The sequence below is a fragment of the Rhinolophus sinicus genome, chromosome 3 (genome assembly GCF_057876585.1).
Source record: "Rhinolophus sinicus isolate RSI-liver-muscle chromosome 3, RSI-T2T, whole genome shotgun sequence".
NCBI classification, from domain to species: domain Eukaryota; kingdom Metazoa; phylum Chordata; class Mammalia; order Chiroptera; family Rhinolophidae; genus Rhinolophus; species Rhinolophus sinicus.
The window spans coordinates 157,510,271-157,531,476 of record NC_142503.1 but is presented as its reverse complement, the minus strand read 5'-3'; the positions used below and the strand labels follow the sequence as shown (position 1 = coordinate 157,531,476).

Here is a 21,206-nt window from a genome sequence, read left to right as displayed (position 1 = left end):
GCGCAGCCCACCATCCCATGCAGAAATTGAACCGGCAACCTTGTTGTTGAGAGCTCGCGCTCTAACCAACTGAGCCATCCGGCCGCCCCCCCAGCATCTCAGCGGCAGCTTGCTGTCTTCAGTCTAGTTGTGGAGGGTGCAGCTCACTGGTTCATGTGAGAATTGAACCAGCAGCCCTGTGTTTAGAGCTCACCTTCTAACCCATTGAGCCATCCGGCCGCTCTGGGCCTGTAGTCTTTTCCTCCAGAAGTTCCGAGTTATAGTGGTGAAGCGCAACAGATATGTATGAAGAGCATCACACCCCGCCCCCCAAGTAGTTTGTCACCCTAGTTCATGGACAATCCCACTGGAGCTTTTCCAAGGGAGACCAGACAAAGTCTCATGGTCTAGATAATATCTGACTTCAACCTTAAGGGAGAGGTAGGCTCTCAAACAGTGGCAATAAACTTGAGGAGAAATCCCAAATGAAACGTAAATAGTTGTGGGTAACATTGTATTGAGTGCTCGCCATGCTTTAGGTGTTATGCCAAAGACCTTACATTAACCCTCAAAATAACACTACAATCTAGGTATGATTACCCCAAAAGTTAGTAAGGAGAAAGCTAGGTATGAGAGAGGTAAAGTGACGAGCCCAGTGACAGCTTGTTTATGGGTGAGGCCAGGACTCCATCCTCCGCGGGCTGCCTCCGCCAGTCACTCCTCTGACACTAAGAGCAGGACAGAGTTTGTGTCTGGGGGGAGCGGGTCCTGGTACTAGAAAAGGAGCATGGCATAATTAGTTCCCGTTTTCCCCTTAATTAAAGAGATCTGAGATCTTTGCAGTCAAGAAAGAAGATATTTTTCAAATCAAGAAATCAATAAACACTGACCACCTACATGTGAGAGCCTGTGCAAAGAATTATCCTCTGAAGTGTTACAACTGGGTTTCCTGCTACAGACACTACCCAGTGCAGGTCACTCAGGCCGCTCTGGCTGGCCAGACGCATGTCCCTCCTAAAAGTTCCCACTTAAACAAAGAGCACGCCCACCCCCAGCAGGGGAGATCAGAGACCAGTCAACGGCACACCAGCTCCCGCGCTTCCCCAAGTCCACTAGCAGGAGAACGGAGAACACTGAAGCTTCTGTGACAAATGAGAAGTATTATTTTTTTCAAGCTCCAGACTTGGACCTATTGGCACATTTTAATAATCCTCAGCAATCTGAACATCTGCCTTATTTGAGACATCAAAATCTGATGATTTTTAGAGCTAAAGAGCCAAAAGGTATACTGTTAAAGAGAAAAAACGAACAATAATTTTTCTCTCCCTCCACATATACTTACCACCCTTCCCTCTTCTTCTTTTGTTTGCTAAATTAAATCCTATCAGTCAAACCCACACAGGGTTACCCCTAGGCTGCAGCTGACCGTACAGAAATATGCCAAGACTTTAATGGACCTCACCAAAGATATGACAAGAGAAGCTGTGAGGGTTAACAGGAAATGAATTCACTCTGTGGTGGGGACCTTTAACAATGAACAAATGGTCACCTATATTCATTTTAAACTGAACATATAAACTCCCCTCTGGTTGTAAGACAGATCGAAGGGCAGGCCATAGGGCAGGACAGAGAAAAGGAGCCTCGAGGTAAGTGGGGGGCCCTGGGCCTCAGCCCAGGTCTTCAGTAGCCATACAATCTGAGTAAGCGCCCCAGGTTCTCTGAGTCTCAATCTCTTCAGGATACTTCCAGCAAGTTGAACTACCAAGATCTTTTCCATGCCTAACATTTAAGGACAGACAGGCAGCTGTACTCAGGGGAGAAGGAATGAAAGGTGCTGGTGGTGAAAAGGACTAATATAATGTAATGCTATCCTCGGTCCAGAAATAGCCTGGTTTGTGCTGCATTCACCTTATCAGCCTAGATTTATTGGGAAAGGAGGTGGGGTGCAGGAGGACTGGTGGGTGGGAATCACAGCCACCTACAGTGAAATCAAACTCGGCTCCCAAATGAGTCCTTCTGAAGTGTGATTTATCGGGAGTGTTAAACAACTACCAGCAGTATGAAACCATGTTACTGAAATTGTGTTACTGCACAAACTTAACTTTCCCCAATGTGATTTGCAGAGAGGATGCAGAGCTGAGAATCCTGTGTCTCTGGCCATCTGTCCTATCCCAGTCTCTGGAGAGGCGTGGGGGGGAGTGTGAAAAGCCACAGGTGCCATGTATATTCAGCCACCAATGTCACATATCCATCAAGGCGCCCAGAATAAATGTCAGCTCAGCATGCAAAAGGAGGCTTGCCAATCCAGCCAGCCCCAAACATTCCCGAGCCTTCCTCTGTGCCTGGCATGGGGCTGAGGGAACACCACAGAATGTCACTGCCAGTTTCCCCTCTGGGCCAATAAGGGGCCCCTGGCTGAAAAGGCAGTCCGGATGATCACAGGTACTCCTCGCTGCCTGTATGACTTCCACAGGCCCTTAAACAGGATCAGTTTCCTACCCACTGAGTAGAGATAGCACACATCCTGCCTGCCTCACGTGGCTGAATGAGGAAATAAATGGATATAAAAACAGTGAAGAGGGCCGGCCCGGTGGCTCAGGTGGTTGGAGCTCCGTGCTCCTAACTCCGAAGGCTGCTGGTTCGATTCCCACATGGGCCAGTGGGCTCTCAACCACAAGGTTGCCGGTTCAACTCCAGGAGGGAATGGTGGGCTGTGCCCCCTGCCACTAGCAACGGCAAGTGGACCTGAAGCTGAGCTGCGCCCTCCACAACTGGGGCTGAAAGGATGGCAACTTGAAGCTGGATGGCACCCTCCACGGCTCGGATTGAGGGGACGGCAACTTGACTTGGAAAAAAATCCTGGAAGTACACACTGTTCCCCAATGAAGTACTGTTCCCCTTCCCCAATAAAATCTTAAAAAAAAAAAAAAAGTGAAGAGTATACAAAGCTTTGCAGAACAAATGCCATGATTACCACCAACCCTGGGACCCTTTTGTGCCAAGATACTATAAACTGAAAATAATCAACCACCAAACACAGGGTTTAGCAGAGCCTTGACTTTGGGAGCAGAGGTCTGCCCTCTGCCTTTACTGCCATCTCAAGGCTTGTTTAGTTATTCGACTAAATGTTACCAAACCAGATGCCAGGGAATATGCTATGCACTGGAGATAATCATAAATAAGACGCAATCCCAGACTTCTCCAAGTCCAGTCCAACGAGACAGAGTCACACAAACAACTGAAGTGTGGTAGGATACGTACAGAGTGCTTTAAAAGGTGTGGCAGGTGACCGCTGCCTGGAGTGGGGTGGAGGAGGTCTGTGATGGATTTACAGAAGTGGTGACCTACAAACTGAGTTCTGATGTAAGATTATAGAATCTCCACATGCACTGAGGGTGGTGAAGGGAATCCCCAGCAGAAGACACAGTCTGAGCAGAGGCCAGGGCCCACTGGGGAATACACGTGGATGGACCTTGAAGGAAAAGTTGAACCCCAGATCTAACCAGAGCTGACCCCCAACATCTGGCTAGAGCCACAGGAAGTGTTCCTTTCCCTTTATGTCAGTGACTACCCCACACACACACACACACACAGTAAATCCTCTTCCCACTCCTGGAGAAGAAAGCTCAGCTTCCTAGGTAGTGCTTGTCATGCAGATGGCGGTCCTAGAGGAGCAGGGAGGAGTCTATACTGGGATGTACTATGCGACAGTTGTTTCCCAGGCACCTCTTGCAGCCTCCTGTTCACTGAACGTAATTCTTTTGCTTCCTGCACATCCCCCAAAATTCCAAGTATGCCCGGCGTTGTCTCTATTCTAAGTCTGTGTAGATAAAGAACAGCTGAAGAGCCCCATCACTGGAAGTGCTTTGGGAGGTGAGAATTTTCTTTCCTCCTCACCTGACAGAATAAGGCACCCTGGGCATCTCACCCTGGCCCTTACCATCAGTCCTATTAATTATAAGCAGCAGTTTAGCAGTTTATACACACGGAGTGTCTATGAATCCTTTCTGCTGGGCAGGTGTAATACCCATTTTATAAATGTGGAAACAGACTCAAGGATGTGAAAGAACTTGCACGAGACCACTCAGGTAATAAGAGACAGACACAGGAATCAACTCCAAGTCTGCTGGCTCCAAAGACTTTCTGCTGTGCCCCACCGTGTCCAGGCTACGCTTACTCAAAAGCCACACTCACAATTCAAAACAGAACCCGCTGTGTGATAAGGCCAGCTTCTCTTAACCCTTTTTTGTAGTCCTGGGTTCTTTTATCTGCCAGAAGATAGGAGTGCAACAAAGATCTCCAAGATTCCTTTCAACAATAAAATTTAATCTCCTTAGTGTCTCAGAGCTTAAATGTGCTCAGTGGTGACCTCTATGATCACGTGGAGTCCATTATATAAACCCTGAAAAGCAGCGCGGCACGACCATCACCCCACTTTGCAGACAAGCAGCACAGTGGTCATATGATGAGTTAACGGTTGACAGTTGTCCCAGGGAAGGAGATCAGATCACACGTTTTGCCTCTATACAAGGTACTGTTATTCAAAAGCACTGCAGCCTGAAAAGTCTGAAGCCTGCAGACTTTCAGAACCCTCTGGAAGAGAGGGTAATCTCTGCACTCAAATGAAACACTTGGGGAGGCAGAAACATTCATTTAGAATCTGACTGGGAAGCTGGGCTCTTCACTGCACTGCTAGCAAGCACCCCAAACAAGCACCTCTAAGAGGGGAACAGAATGTCCTCCTCAGACCATCCTGAATTCGGGCCTGTTCATTCCAAAACTCTCATAAGCCTATTCCCAACTTTCTAGAAACTAGACCCTACTCTACAAACAATACAGGAATCATCAGGGTGCTCTGCCCCACCCCACCCCAGTAGCTCTCAGGCAGTTGGACAGACCCAATGTCAGAGCTCCTTGGGATCCCTCCTGGCTGTCCCCACCATCTTTCAAGTCCTCTCCACCCCTGCCTTTGCGCTCTTAGGGAAGACAGGCTCTTTCCTGGATACACTGCCATCATTCTCATTTCTCTGTTTTTAATCTCTCTCAGCATAGTCATGCACGTGACTTTAACATTTCTTTAGGGAAAACCCTAAAACTTTAATTTCTCAGTTTCTGAAAGACAGCCTTCTAAACCATGAGTCTGTTACAATGAAATCAAACATATTTAGGCTTCCTAAAAATATTACCCCAGCACTATGCCTTCCTTTTGTTCCCACATGCCCATCCCCCAAACACACACATATATACCGTGTTTCCCCGAAAATTAGACCTAGCCGGACGATCAGCTCTAATGCGTCTTTTAGAGCAAAAATTAATATAAGACCCGGTCTTAGAATAGAAAGAATAGAATAGAATAGACTGGGTCTTATATTAATTTTTGCCCCAAAAGATGCATTAGAGCTGATGGTCCGGCTAGGTCTTATTTTCGGGGAAACACGGTATTCTTTACTGTCATTTAGATACCAGAATGTGTAATTTAAACGTCTGTAATAGCATCTACTAAAAGGACATTTGCACATGATTCTTTACTTCAAAGCTATGATCCAAACTGGAGCTTTTAATGAATTTCAGAACTAAACAGATAATACATGGGTGGCAAATACTAACAATAAAATTCAGACAAGAACTTAAAATGCAATCAACTTGCCCATAACATTGGCATCTTTTTCAATTTTCAGCAAAAGTCCTTTGTGTCCATCTCTCAGCTCCTGGCCGAGTATATATTAGGTATGTACTGACTATCTGTTAAATGAATGTTAATACATCTTAATCTTTTTAACACATCTATTGTTATAATTTTGGTCATAATCTAAATCTATTTGACCTTAACACAAATGCCATTTGAATCAATAGCAAATAACAAGCAGCTGCTTGCATTCAAAGTATACATACCTCTGTCATTTGACCTGTTTTGAAGTTCTCTTCTTGTTTGGAAGACAAATGGTTAGCAGCTGCAAGTTCAATTACAAAACACTTGGTAGGAAGGCAGAGAAAGAACCAGAGGGAATCAAAGTGCTATTTCATACATTAAGCGTGGAATTTTTTTCCAACAAATATCTTTCATGTCCCTAGGGGAAACTAATCCAGACATGCTCTTTGAACTTGGGAAAACGGGGCTGTAGTTTGGGAGGCCAGGCAAAGCTGGGAGTGTAGGGGAGTCACTCCTTTCACAAATCTCCATTCTGTTGATTTTTCTTTAAGGGAGAGTGTGGAGCAAGGGAAAAGCCACCAGTCGAAAGGCCTGGATTAATTAGGTATATGACAAGGTACTTATTGCCTTTGTCACTCACTTTCTCCTTCACAAAATAAAGAAGCAAAAATCAAATAAATTAATAAAAGGGTAAAACTGGTTTACCTGTAAGCACTAACAGAATTCTTCTGCAGTGACAGAAATGTTCTAACCTGTGCTCTCCAATACAGCAGCCTAGCCACATGTGGTCACTGGGCCCCTGAAGTGTTCTAATGCAACTTAGGAACTGATTTTTAAACTTTAATTTTAATTAACTTAAACTTAAATAGCTACATATGGCTAGTGGCTATAGCTTTGCTGAGTGAAGCTCTAAAAAGACCTCTAGCATTTTACTCAATCTTTGGAGGACATGTGGAAAAAGCATGGGTGTTAGAGTAGGACAGACCTGGGTGCTAAACTTAGTTCCGCCACTTACTAGTTGTGCAAACTTGTTTAAATAACTTAACCTCCTTGAACTTCATGTTCTTTATTTTTACAACAGAATATTATGAGCTTTCTTGCAGAATTTTAGTGCAAATTCAACATAATGAAGGTAAAACAGACCAGACAGACCCTTGACGATGAGTTATTTTTCTAGTTACAGTGTCCTTTAGGGATAAAAGTTTCACGTCTTCTGACTTCATATTACTGTCCCTTCCTGACGTGGTCCCCATAATTACTATCACCCCACAGAATAACAGCTGTAATCCTACCAATGCAGCTAAAGATGCAGCCCTCGTCTTTCAAGAAAGCAGCCTGCTCAGGAATTGTTCCAGGCCTCAGCTGCGGGCGAGCCTTCTGTAACCCAAGTCCTGTGCAGCCCCGGAACTGCTGATTTCCGCCTACCCTGCGTCCCCTCCACCTCAAACCAGCTTCAGGAATTCCCAAAACTCCTCCCTGTGACTGCCTGCCTATCAAGCTGCAGCTTTGTTCAATGCAACTAAAACACCTGTTGATGGTTTCTGGTACTTTCCTCATAAACTCTCCCGTTGACTTCCCCTAATAAATACTTTATGGCTTTTTTTAAATTTAGAAATGCTTATGACTATCTTTAAATTTTTTTTTTGTAATTGCTCAGTGATTTAGAATATTCAGAAATAGAAATACAGCAAGCTACATTTATGGTTACCCCAGCATTAGTTTAGTTCCCAAAATAAAACAAGGCAAAGGAGACTGTCTTCAGAGTGTTCCAGTAAAACAATAACAGTGTTGCAATCTTAAATTAATATATCCTGTTAAGAGCCTGATCCACTGGTTCTCCCTTTGGTAAATGTAACATTTCCATGGTTCCAATGGCCAAGTGTATCAGTGAACATACATGAATGACTAAAGTAAGCAGGATAAATTTTCCATTATTAATAATTGTTGGAATGTGAAGCTGCTTGTTTCCCCATCATTCCGCAGACTCAGAGCCGGAGAGGAGAACTGAAATACAGGCAGGCATTTTGGTAGGATTTCAATCTGGATGTGACTAAGCCATTAGACAAAAGGTTTCCAGTTAGCCTGGAATCTGTGTTAACCTCTGAGGCCTCCCCCAACAAGGACATTCCTGAAGGACTGTTTACTGAAGGATGAAATCAAATCGGGCAAATAATTTTGACTCTGCACTCTTAAATGGGGTGACAGTCTGAACTAGTATTTTAAAACTAACCTGGATATGTAAGTTATAACTCAATAAAGAAGGAAACATAATTAACCCAAATCCAAACAAACCTGTGAGTACAATATGATTGTCTAATCAGTCATTACAACTCCCCAAATTTCAAGATTTAACCTGAATCTAGAACTCATGTGGATCATTCACTCAACTCAATTGTTCCACTTTGTTTGAAAAGTAAATGCATCTCAAGAGCATTCAAGATTCTGAACCTTTCTTGGTAACAGTTAAACTCAAAACAGGTCAATTCTAGAAAGGCATTCATTTCAAGGGGACTTTTGTCTGTGGTTATTTTTGAAAACCACTGCCTTTAAAACTGACATTATGAAGCTTAAAAATAGGCCCTCCTACTAAGGATCCTGGACTAAAATATCCTTTCCTTCCCCCCATTTCTTTATTCCCTTTTCCCTCAAACACCTGGGAAAGTGGTAATACAGAGGGGTATCTTCTCCACAGTTTCAGATTATTACTTGAAAAGAGGTTTTTAAAATTTTTTTTAGAATATTGGGTAAGGTTACCAAAATTCAGGGTTAGGTAAACTTGGAAAAATTTCAAACCAAGTAAGTATCCCAAATGAAAACATATAATATATACACCGTAAGAAAATGAGTTGAGATATAAGCGCAACCACCTCTTCCCACTCTGTATGAACTCCTGGCAAGCTCCTTCCCTCTCTGAGACTGATTTCCTCGTCTCACAAATGAAGGCACTGGGCTAAAGGATCTGTAAGGTCTCATCCAGTCCTAAGAGGCTCTGCTTCTCTAAAGCTGGGCAACTGGCTTCTTATTTTCACGGCTCCTTAGAAAGAGCAGGAAAGCCTCTGGCCCAGCAGGTGCCTGGGAAGCCTCGTTATATATAACAGTGTTCCCTTGGGACACAAGACCAATGAAAGATGTTGAGAGAAAATATAAAAGGTGTGGAGAGAAAAAAACTTATGTTTTGCAGATGACACTAGTAAATCTAGAAATGCATATATATTCAATCAAAACAGTACTAGATATAATGAGTAAATTTAACAAAGCTGCAGGATATAAACAATTCATACAAATCAAACCACAGGTAAGGTGAAAAATACAAATGTAAACATGTTCAATCACAACAGCATCAAAATGTTAAGTATTTGAAGTATTAACAGGACAAAAAAGAATTATTCAGAAGAAACTACAACACCATAAAGAGGAGACAATAACTAGAAAGGTATACCATGAAAATTTTTACTTTTCTTTACGCATACCAAGTTTTAAAAGGACTATCAAAACTACATAAGAATGAGTTAAAAAAATAAATTGTAGAACTAGAACAAAATAGCATAAAAACCAAACAAAGGTAAATCTGAAAATACAACAAGTGAATAAATAAATCATATTTAATACACTCCAGTCAGATACTAGAACTCATTGTGGACAAAAATTAACTTAGATCCATATCTCACGCCAAGAACATTAATTAATTCCAGATGGGACAAAGAGTTAACCATATAAGGGAGAGAAAAGGCTAGAAGAAAATGAAGCCACATACTCCTGCTGGTCATGAAGATGTCTAAATACTAAAAATAAGTAAGCTACCCCACATAACAGACATGCTTTTGAAGATAAAAAAAATAAATATTTTTTCTTAATACAACATAAAAGGAAAACATCACAACAGGACAATGTAGTAACTACATCATTTGCAAAACTTTAAAATACAAAGCACACTGACCTACTGCTTCAATAAACCAGAAGACAAGTAATTGTATATGGGTTAATAAATGATATGAACAAAAAGAAAATACAAACCACATAAAAACTATTCAGACGTAGCTTAAAAAACTGCATGTGACTTTTCAAAGTGTCAGGCTGGCGCCACAAAACCGTCCTACCTACCCCTCCAGCTTCATCTCCTGCAACCTGCACTGATACACCAGGCACACTGCTTGCCGGCTCCTTCACGCATCCCAAGCTTTCCCTCGTGTGAAGTGGCTCATGTGAGCTCTCTTCCTGCCCCCTGCCCCCATTCCCATGGAAATCCAAGCCATCCTTCAAGACCCAGCTCAAATGTCATCTCCTCTGTGAAGACTCTCCTAATCTTCCTCACTGGATGTGCGTCTTCCTCCTCTCAATGAGCTCCCACAGTACTTTCTCTGTACCTCTTCTTTCAGGGCCCTTTTCTTACTCTGCAGCCATTTGTTTCCTTCTTCTTGTGCCCCTGCAGCCTCTTCCTATTATATGAGAGGTTAAGGTCCTTGGAAGCAAAGGCAGACTTAGTCACCTACCTACAGCTTCCAGTGTAGTGAATTACATTCAGGAAGCAGTCAATAAATATTAAACTGAATTCATGAAATACAGAAAAATAATCCCATTTCAAAAACACAGCCTGGCTAACAAAGTAAAGCAGACTGACTTTTAAAGGCGCCCTTATACTGCCTATTAAACTACCAAAAAAAAAAAAAAATCCACTAAACTTAAAAAAAACAACAACTTGAAGCTTGAGGAAACAGTTGAACTATACATTGTAAATTACTTCTTCTTTTGGGGGAACATATTTTGTTAATGTGTAACAGCGGTAATATGGTTCATTGCCTCTGATTCTGCACATGAATTAATCTAAAAGCTGAACAAATTGGTTTAGAACATTTACAAGAGTATCAATAAAAATCTAGAAGCCACCTAAATAATCAACAAAGGTCATCTGTGAAGCCAGACCCTATCAAATTCTACTCTTCGGCCAAAAATAAATTATAAGCATGAGGATTATGTCCCTTATAATTGTGTGTGTGGAGGGGCGTGACTTATCAACTGATCACAACTACTTAAGTATGTATATAATGGAAAAACCAAAAGTGAAACTAGAAAACTTAATGTCTGTAGGTTCTTTCTTCAAAAGGTGTTTATATATTCAACTTTTTTTTTTTTTTGAAAGTTGTGCTTAAGAAGGCAAATGTTCAAAGAAGTGGTGAGGGGAAAAGAGGTCACTCTATCCTTGTCCACTTTCTCTTCAACCCCCATGTAACCTCTTCTTAATCTGACTCCCTTGCTGACATCAAAGCAGGAGGCCCCAAGGACCTACCAAGAAATCCGAGGCAGGATCAGCATTTTCAGCAGTGGGCCCTGCACCAGGATTCAGAGAACACCTGCTACTTTAAAACAAAACATCATTCATCCTGAGAGGTGTTAACTTCGCAAACAGGTATGTGAGCCTCCAACAGTTCTGAGCTTTCAGGCAACAGAACCAGGGCACAGGATATGAAGTAAAATCACAAATCAAGTGTCAGTAAGAGACCATGATTTTTCAAAAGTGGCAGCTTCTGGAAAGAACAACAGAAACACAACTGGGACCCTAAGCTTTCTTCTTAGACTCACTGCATCTTCTTCCGAGCCTGTGGGTTCTCTGGATTTGTTTTTTCAACATGTCAGAAAGATTTGCCACTGCTTGACCTGTGCTTCCTGTGATGATGCTGGAAATAACTACCAATTCATATAGAGGAAAGCTAACAAGGAGTTTTTTTTATTGGTTTATTTGGTTCAACATTATTTTGGCTTTGTCCACTCTACCAAAAATTATTTATTTGATATCAACAGTGTTATAAGACACAGGGATCCAAAATACATGATCCCTAATAATCAAGTTAAGGAAATAAAGACACAAATGGAACATTTAGTGAGTAAGAAAGCATTATGATTTTTAAAATATTGCATTTAATGTGGTGTTTATTACACAAATAGACCAGAAGTTCAAAAGGGGAGAGAAAAATGTGAGTTAACATTAAAAAAGGCATAAGACTTAGGATGAATTTTGGTTTGGGGGCACTTTTAAAAAATGTATTATGAAGTTTTTCAAACATACAGAAAAATGAAGACTTAACAGTGAAACTCATAAACTAAACAAATGTGAATATCTGCCGCATTTGCTTTATCCATTATGCATGTATGTGTATTTTTTCTGACGTTTCATATAAGTTTCATGCATCACCTATGAATCCCAACTCTCCTACATAATACTATTATTACATCTAAAAAATTAACAACTCTATTCAAATTTCCCTAATTGTGCCAAGAATGCACGTTATAGCTATTTCATTCTTTGATTCAGTACCTAATCGAGGTTCATGCAGTCCATTTGGTTGGCATGTTCCTTAGTCTCTTATTCTAGAACAACACCATTACCCATCCCCCAACTTTTACCCTATGACACTGACTTTTTAAAGAGACTGGATCAGTTGTCTCAGAGAATATTCCACATCCTGGATTTGTCTGTTTCCTCCTGGTGCCATTTAACTTGTTCCTCTGTCCCTGTATTTGCTATGAACAGCAAGTTAGGTTTCAGACTTGATTAGATGCAGGTTGGGGTTGGATTTTAAACGATGAGCAGCATATACAACGTCTAAATCAACATGATTTATCGACATTTGAAGGTTGGTATTGAGATCAAAGGTACCAGTCAAGCTCTCTGAGAAGGAAGAACTCACAGCTGGCATCCTTACCAACACTTCCCATTTGGACAGCATGTCAGTAATCATAAAGCGCTTTCATACATTATTTCAGGTGATGCTCACCTGCCTTCTCCTTCCCTCACAGGTTTGCTCCATTATCATCCTTACTTTACTAATGAGGAAAATCAAGGCTCAGTGAAATTAAATGACATGCTCACGGGCAACAATTAAGATGTGATATATAACTAAGTTTCAAACCCAGGTCCTAGACTATCATGGAGTTACTCAGAAAAGGCTACATGGCAGATGAGATTTATGCTCCGTCTTGAAAGATGGGTAGCATTCATGCATTCCAGGCATTGTGCTAGACGCTGGGGAAATATCAGTACACCAGACACTCATCGTCCCTGCCCTTATACCGTGTTTCCGGCTAGGTCTTATTTTTGCAGAAACACAGTAGAAGCTAAAGTGTGGTGGCAAGTACAAAACAAAAATAAAATCACACAGGAAATCGAAGGAAGGCATTCCAGACAAAGGAAACCATGTGAGCAAGACTAGATAGAGGTAAGCAGCAGTATGCTGGGGCAAGGGGAGAACAATAAGGAGACGACTCAGCGTGGGCCACAGCAGGTGAACTGGGGAAGAGAAAAACCAAACTAGATGGATAAGGCAGGGTCAACAGCTACACTATGGAAGTAGTCTCTCCCTTTCTTTCAAAGATGCACAAATAAGTGAAATTAGAATTTTGTGTTTATGTTCGCACAAGAGCTCCACACATCTCTTTGCCATTGGCTAAGTCAACTTTAGGAATCGTTTTCCATTCTATATCTGCTTTAACAACAGCAGAGATGTTCTTCCCAAGCACATGGGCTTCAGCTGGCCTTACTTTTCACCTGAAGCTGTTCTCAAGAGACAGCACCAGTATTACTACAGCAACAAACCAGTAGAAGCATCCAAGTTCAAAACTACAAAATCAGTTACACCCACTTCAAAAGCCCCTAGTTATCATGGGGCACATCCTTGAAAACCTGTAAGAGACCCCCAAAAAGCACATCACCCGATCTCAACCTCTTTGTTCCCTTCCTTAAAGGCCGTCACACTATAACAGGTGTGTGTCCCTTACAAACAGGGCAGAATTACTGATGCTATAAACTATGCTCTGAATGCAAAACTTAAGTCTGAGTGTTTCAGGGTTAACTTGAAACGGTTCAAAATCCAAAATCTGTGGATACCACCAAGAACAAGCAATGCACCCTCCTGTTTATTTAGTACCTTATGGTCTTCGAAGCACTTATCTTATTTAATCTTCACAATACTCCTTCAAAGTAGAAACTATTCAATCATTTAATCAGCAGATATCTACTGAGTACCTACAAGGGGCCAGACACTGTTCTATATACAGAACAAGGAACAAAGCCAAGCCCCCACCCTCAGGAAACTTCCATTTTAATGATGGGGGCAGATAAATACTTGTACACAATGCAATTTTACTTAGCGGTAAGTGCTATAAAGGAAAGGAGAGCACAGCAAAGGCGTAGAGAAAGACAGCGAGTGCTTTATTAGAGTGATCAGGATGTCCTCTGCGCGGGGACATTTGAGCAGAGGTCGGAAGGAAGTGAGGAAGCAAGTCATGTGGGTATTTGGGAGAAGAGCATTCCAGGCAGAAAGAATGGCAAGTGCAAAGGCCCTGAGACGGGGATGGGCCCACCCTACTTCAGAACAGCACGGAGAGCACTGTGGCTAGAGTGCATGAGTGAAGGGGACAGTGGGAGAAAACAAAGGACCTGATCGCGTAGGGCCTTGTAAGCCATTAAGGTAAAGACTTTATAAACCATTATTATCTCCACTCTACAGGCAAGGAAACTAAATGTCAGAAAGTACAAAGGACTTGCCTAAGGTCAAAGAAAAAGTGAGGTCTTGAGAAGTACCCTGTGTTGCTATTGTGATTTCTACGTAGGGCTCAGGCTTATCCTCATGGAGATTAAGTGTTTTGTACAAAACAAAGGAAGATTAAGTATGTGCCTCATCTTGGAAGGAGAGGCACGGTACCTTAAGACCCAGCAATCCCATTTCCGAGTGCATTCACTCCACAGAGAACTCCCACGCGGGTCCAAAGGAGCTACACACAAGAGTGGTCACAGCCACACTGTGTAAGGCATCAGGGGCTGGAAACAACAGGGGTCTTATTCTAGGGGAATAATGAGTGAGCTGTGGTACATGCACGCGACGGACTGCTCTGCGACTGAGAGAAATAGTGAACTATATGCACAGACAGCATCATGAACAGATCTCAGAAACGTGGCATTTTTTTTTAAAGATAAGAAACTGAAATAAGAGTTTGGGAACAGGAACACTGCTCTTGTTCAAATATTCTGGTTCTTTTCCAAGAAGACCCCGGCCCCCAGTGAAGATCAGTGTGACCATGTGATATGCTTTGGCCAATAAAATGGGAGCAAAAGTGACATGTGTCACTTGTGGGCAGAAACTTTAAAAGCCAAAATGTGGTTCACAAGATTCCCTTCTCACATAAGCATATCTCAGAGATGGTGCCTCCATCAGCCTGGTCCCTGACAGCATCAAAATAACAGAGCTTCCCACTGACCTGGAAGTGTGTTAAGTAAGATTTTGTTGTTGTTACTTCAACTTAACCCAGTCTATCCCGACTAACGCAGATTTACAGTACAATAACATTTTTAATAAAAATTGAATATATTTAAGGTATACAACATGATGATTTAATATAAGTAGACATAGTGAAATGATTACTACAGTCAAGCTAATTAACCTATCCGTCTCCTCAAATAGTTACCATTTTAGTGTGTGTGTGTGTGTGGTAAGAGCACCTAAAATCTACTGTTACTGTAGCAAATTTCCAATATTCACCAATATTCAATACCGTATATTAACGAGAGTCATCATGCTATACATAGATCATAGATCTAGACTTGTTCACTCTACATAATTGCAACTTTCTACCCTTTGACCAATAGCTCTCCATTTCCCCCACCTCCCCATCCCTGACAAGCACCTTTCTACTCTCTGCATCTGTGTATTCCACTTTTTTAAGATTCCACTTATAAGTGATACCATGCAGTATTTTTTTCCTATGTCTGGCTTATTTCACTTAGCATAATGTCAATCAAGTTCACCCATGTTGTCGCAAATGGCAGGACCTCCTTTTTTCAGGCTGAATAATAGCACAATAGTATTCAGCACTCTAAGCACAGAAACATACAAAACAATACTATCTACCTCACAAAGGTACACATATACCTCACAAATGGGTAGACTGATAAGGCTATACATTAAATACCCTAGAGTGAGTGAGTAGTGCCTATGAAAGAAAAGCAAATGGGGGTGGGGGAATAAGAATAAGAGGGAAAATAAAAGAAAAAATGAAAAGGCATAAAAAGGTTTGTTAAACACATTGTACAAATATTAGAAATTTCATTCACTCACCGATTCACTCAACAAACATTTATGCACTTATTTATGTGCCAAGTACTATATTCTAACAGTGAATCAAAAAAAAGCAGCCCTATGCTTATAGTTTATGGCGTACAGAAGAGAGAAATATTTAAAAAACCGTAAGAAAAGATTATTGACAGTGAATGAGTGTCATTAAAAACTGAGGTGCAGGGTGGCCGGATTGCTCAGTTGGTTAGAATGCAGTGCTCTTAACAACAAGGTTGCCGGTTCGATCCCCACATGGGACAGTGAGCTGCGCCCTCCACAACTAGACTGAAACAACTACTTGACTTGGAGCTTATGGGTCCTGGAAAAATACACTTAAATAAATAAGTTTAAAAAAATTAAATGGTTTTAAAAAAAAAAAAGCGAAAAACAACTGAGGTGACATGAGAAAAAGGGACCTACTTTAGGTAGTCTGTGAACATCTCTGAGGAAATGACATTTAAGTAGAGAGGTGAAGATTGCTTCCTTCCTGACTTGGGAAGAGGAAGGGATGATTCAGTCCAGGCAAAAAGGAACAGCATATGCAAGGGCCTGATGGGAGTACGGACCATCCCACCGAGGAAGTGAAACAGGACCAGCGTGACGGAAGAAAGGAGCAGCAGAAAATGTAATCAAAGAAATGGGGGTGGGAGCCACACAGTGGCTCAGAGTCTCATAGTCCAATATAAGAAGTTTGGATTTTATTCTAACTGCAATGAAACCATGAAAACATTTTAAACAGGGGAATATGATCTTATTCCCAATTAATTTCATTCCAACACTTAGCACCCTTCCAATATGATCATATGTTTTTTGCAAAACCTGCAAAAGAAGTGTTTTTGCATTCATTTTCTTCGAGCACGTCCCAGAACCTGCATAAACTTCAGGTTCCACGTAACCTAGCTCTGTCTGAACGGGTTAAGTGCTACGTTCAGACAAGGTGCCAGGGAGCCACAGAGAAGCAATCTTGCCAATTTAATACCAATAGTTCTTTACTGTCAATGGATTTTTTTCTTCTTTAGTCTACACTGTAAGATAATGTTCACAACTGTGCCCTGATCAAATCACGGAAATCATGGTAACAGTGGCTTTGCTTGAGAAACACTCTCATAGGTGAAAGATGAAGATGTGTACAGCTTCTAATACCACCCCCTGCCCCATTAGTGCCAGAAAATGTAGTGGAACAGTCCTTGTTTGTCTCAGGCAACCTACACAAAGATGCCTCCTATTGTAACACAGCAATGAGTCATGGAGGTAGATGCAGATGGCACAGAAAACTAAGCAAGGGAGAGTCATCCAGAAGCAAAGGCACTTTAACACACACACATATCCACCGGAGGAATGAAAATTACCTTCCAGTTTCCTTCAGCCTTCTCAACATTTATCCAATTATCAAAGGCACTAACTAATGTTTATAGAAGATTTACTACCATGTTTCCCCCAAAATAAGACCTAGCCGGACCATAATCTCTAACCCATCTTTTGGAGCAAAAATTAATATAAGATCCGGTCTTATAATATGTAAGACCCAGTCTTACATTAAAATAAGACTAGGTATTACATTATATTAGACCCGGTCTTAAATATTATATTAAAATAAGACTGGGTGTTATATTAATTTTTGCTCCAAAAGACGCATTAGAGCTAATGGTCCGGTTAGGTCTTATTTTCGGGGAAACACAGTATGTATTAGCTTATTTAATCTTCACAACTACCCTAAGTCAGTTCTATCATTAGCCCCATTTTCACAGATGAAAAAACTAAACCTAAGCCCTAGAAAGACTAAAAGATTTGTCCCTAGTCACAAAACTACAAGTAAGACAGCCAAGTTTCAAACTTAGCCTAACTCCAGAGTCCAACCTCTTAACCACTGTTTAGAATCTCCCAGTTGATTTTTCTGCCATCAACTCCAGGGTAGCTTCTTCTTTTCCTCTCTGTATAGTTTTCTGTTAATGAAATTTCCTCCCCTTTGCAAGAATACAGCTGTAGTGTCACAATTAACAACAGAATGAACAGGTACTTCTACTTAGTACCTTCCTCCAAATCAAACAGGAGCAGAATGATCAGGTCACAACATTCAGCCAGAATTCACTGTGTTCAAAACAAAAGGTCAAAAGTTAGTCCTGAAAACAGTGACAGTTACTAAGGAATCCCCTGTCTCTGGGGGTTTTCAATCTGTTTTAAGGGGATAAAATTCTGTGCACTAAAACTAAATGAATGTTTGCAAAGCAATGCACTGACCTGTGCAAGTCAGTATCATGCAAAACAGACACTACAGGATTGAAGAGGGTTTGTTGGGAGCAGGTGAGAAGAACCTGGCTGAGCTCACACCACAGGTGCACCACTGGCCTTAGGATCATTACAGGGATGGACAAAGTCACCAACAGGTCTCTGGCCTATGAAAATCTAGAGAGAGGAAGGAAGGTTACAGAAATCACCAAAGGGCAGAAGGTTCAGGCCTGCTCCATTCACTTAATCAGCTAGCTTCCTAAAGTCTCCCGTGTGCAGGTAAAAGTATAAGAACCAAATCTTTCCTGGTTATTTCTCCAGCTAGCAGGGTCTCTCTCCCCTACACAGTCGTTCCTGTACCTCACCCCAAACCAAAAAAATTGGGTGAGCTCAGAAACCCCCATGAAACAATCTCATTAGAATTTAATGTAATCGAATGCTGGTTCCTGAGCAACCCTGGAAGCTGCAAAGATGGAGCATCTTGTGTGTAGTATTCGTGGCCCTGGTGCTCCTGTGTCAGGAGTGTGGGGATCACGGCAAAGTAACAAATACCAGGAGAGGCACTGGTGAGGAGTGATTTGCAGAATGCAAGAATGAATGAATGAGGGAATGAAGGACTGAATGAATGAAGTCAGATGAAAAGGAAAGCCGCTCCCTATCAGACGGGATAGTTTCCAGGAAGAAGGGCAAGGACCAGGAGCTCCCAAAGTTGGTAATGGAAGAGCCTCACGGGGATGTCGGTGTACACACGCCCCCGCTGGCCAGGCAGCGGGCCGGCAACCAGGCATTCCCGGCCCACAGGTGTCAGGCACCTAGGTGAGGATGCTCTAGTTGGTCCCAACTCCACTCCATACCCTGAGCTAGTCTCCAAGATGCAGATAACATCTTAATTCTTTCCAAGAATGTGTTCCCTTCTCCCCGTTACAGGCCAGAATCCCATAGGATCGAATTCAGATAACAGCGGGGGGAGGGGGGCGGGGCAGTGGGTGAACCAACGTTTCATTTTCTTGTGGCCAGGGACGACTGAAGGGGTCGGGAAACAGGGGAAAAATCGAGACTGACTGGTCTGAACCCGGAGAACAATCAGTGCTTAGTCACAGATACCACAGCAGCCAGGAGTTCCTCGCTCCTGCCATTCCGAGACGTACGTGACGAACTCGAGCGGAGCTCGGCGCGCGGTGCACACGCTCCTGCACCCCCGCGGGGACCTCGCCAGCCCAGCCTGGCGGTCGCCGCCCACCCCATACTTACTCCGCCGAGCTGGTCCCGTTAACCGCGGAGCCGTCTGGGGCCGGGTTCAGCTGGATGGGCGTCGGCTTCTTCTTGGGCATTTTGAACCCAGGAAAGGCGCTTCCAACTCCGAGGGGAAGGCGGCCCCTCTGCTTCCTCCCTCTACGCTGTCCCGCGACCGCCACGCGGGGCCAATTCGGAGTCGCGGGCTTGGGGGCTGCTTTCGAGGGGGCGCGCCCCGCGCGGTCCCCTCAGCGCCGAGGAGCTGGTGGCGGTCTCGCGGGACCCCCACCCTAACTCGCCCAGGGCTCGGCGCACAGGGAACCGAAGGGCTTCCTCGCCGGCGCAGATCGGCAGCCCGGGATTCCTTCCCTCTTTCCCTCAGTCAAGCGGTCTCCTCGGGTTCGAGCGGCTCCGCCGAGCGCGCACCAGAACCCTGCTCCAACCACAACCCAAGAAAGTACCGCCACCGCCGTCGCCGCGCTTCTAGCCGCTCCGCGAAGCGGTCCCTGGGAGGGACAGGAGGCGGGGGAGGGGTGGGGAAGGGGGAAGCCTCGCCCCCCGCCCCCCACTGGGGCTACTGCCTTTTCCACACACCCACTCGGGTCCGCCCCAATTGCCTCGCTGACAGCCAATGGGAGCAAGTCTCGGAGGCAGATGACGCGGAAATACGTCACGGGGGCGCGGCGCGCTGCCCTGGGGGCGGAGTCCGGCGCGGGTTGCACAGCGCCCTCTGCTGACCGGAGGCAGCCAGGTAGACCCTCCGGGAAAGGACGTCATGCATCCTGGTTCCCTCAGGGAGCCGTTGTGTTGAGTTTATCCGGGACGGTACCCTGCTGACTCCTCCTCTGTAGTGACTGGAGCTCCGGTACTAAGTTACATTGACAGAGATGAAATAAAGTAAAATAAATAAGGTGAAGAACCCCTTCTCATATCCAGAGGAGAGGCAGAGTGGGAGAGGAGAAAACTTGTTGCGAGACTCCTTGTGCCTAACAATGTGGTGTGTATATATATATATATATATATATATATATATATGTATGTATGTATGTATGTATGTATGTACATATAATGTATATATGTACATATATGTGTTATATATGTATATATATATTACATATGTATATATATTACATACATATATATAATACCACTGATCTACCGATGAGGGTACAGTGAGCTGAATACTCAGTGTTGATGAGGTTGTAAATTGGGGCAATCTGTTTGAGAGCAGATTAGTAATGTTTTTCAAAGCCTTAAATAAAAAACCCTTTCATCCAATAAGCCCAGCTCTATGAAACTTGAAGAGTAAAGATGAGAATAAAAAGCTTAATAAGATAAAGGAGGCACAATGCCTACTCAAATATGGTCATCCAGTTTTCCCCATCCCCTTTGCCCTTGCTAAAGTAATCCTAAAGGCATTAGGTGTGCAGAAACAAAGTAAGCATCTGCAACTGGTGGTTCAGAGCAGGGTGTCGGCCACTCAAGCAGGGAAGGCTGTAGAAAGTGGAGAGGGTGAGAAGGGCGTGCCCACCAAGTAGGCAGCCCTCCACTAGGTCTTGCAGCCCTAGAACCAAGAGGGGAGGCATGGCAGCTTAGATGGGGGCCTAAATATAATTAAAGATAATATAGCCAGATTTCTCACTGTGGGAAAGAGAAGTTTCAAATCAGGAAAGGAAGGAAAGGGAAAGAGAGAAAACCCTGTGGTGTTGTTTTGGAATTGGAGGTATTGGTGTGAACACACAGTTTTCAATATATAGGAAAACATGTAAATGTATGCATGTGTGTGTGTAGATGTCACTCTGTATTTGTGTTAAATATGCCAACTTTTCATATCAGAGTAAAATAATAAACATAAAAATTTATTGAAACTAATTTTTTCAGAACAATGTATATTGAGGAGCAAGGCAGGCTATCTTAAGTCTAGTACAGTTTTATATTTACTGGTGCAAATGAATACTGGTGGAATTTTGAGCAATCAATTGAGCTTTTCAAGGCCTCATTTTCACCCTGTGAAA

The 21,206-nt window shown here is 43.0% G+C and overlaps 1 protein-coding gene across 2 annotated transcripts in view; it reads right to left on the bottom strand.

Moving 5' to 3' along the window:
• The window catches only part of MAP2K1 (mitogen-activated protein kinase kinase 1), a 70,651-nt gene extending 50,832 nt beyond the window's left edge, over positions 1 to 19,819 (bottom strand). The window contains exon 1 of one of the 2 annotated variants that reach the window (XM_019725605.3): positions 19,210 to 19,819. In XM_019725605.3, coding sequence (XP_019581164.1) covers positions 19,210 to 19,289 — 80 coding nt within the window. In that variant the 5' untranslated portion in view covers positions 19,290 to 19,819. Of the gene's footprint in view, positions 1 to 9,730; positions 9,791 to 19,209 lie in introns of those variants that run through there. The other variant, XM_019725606.3, reaches the window with a different exon arrangement.
• Between the last annotated feature and the right edge of the window lie 1,387 nt (positions 19,820 to 21,206).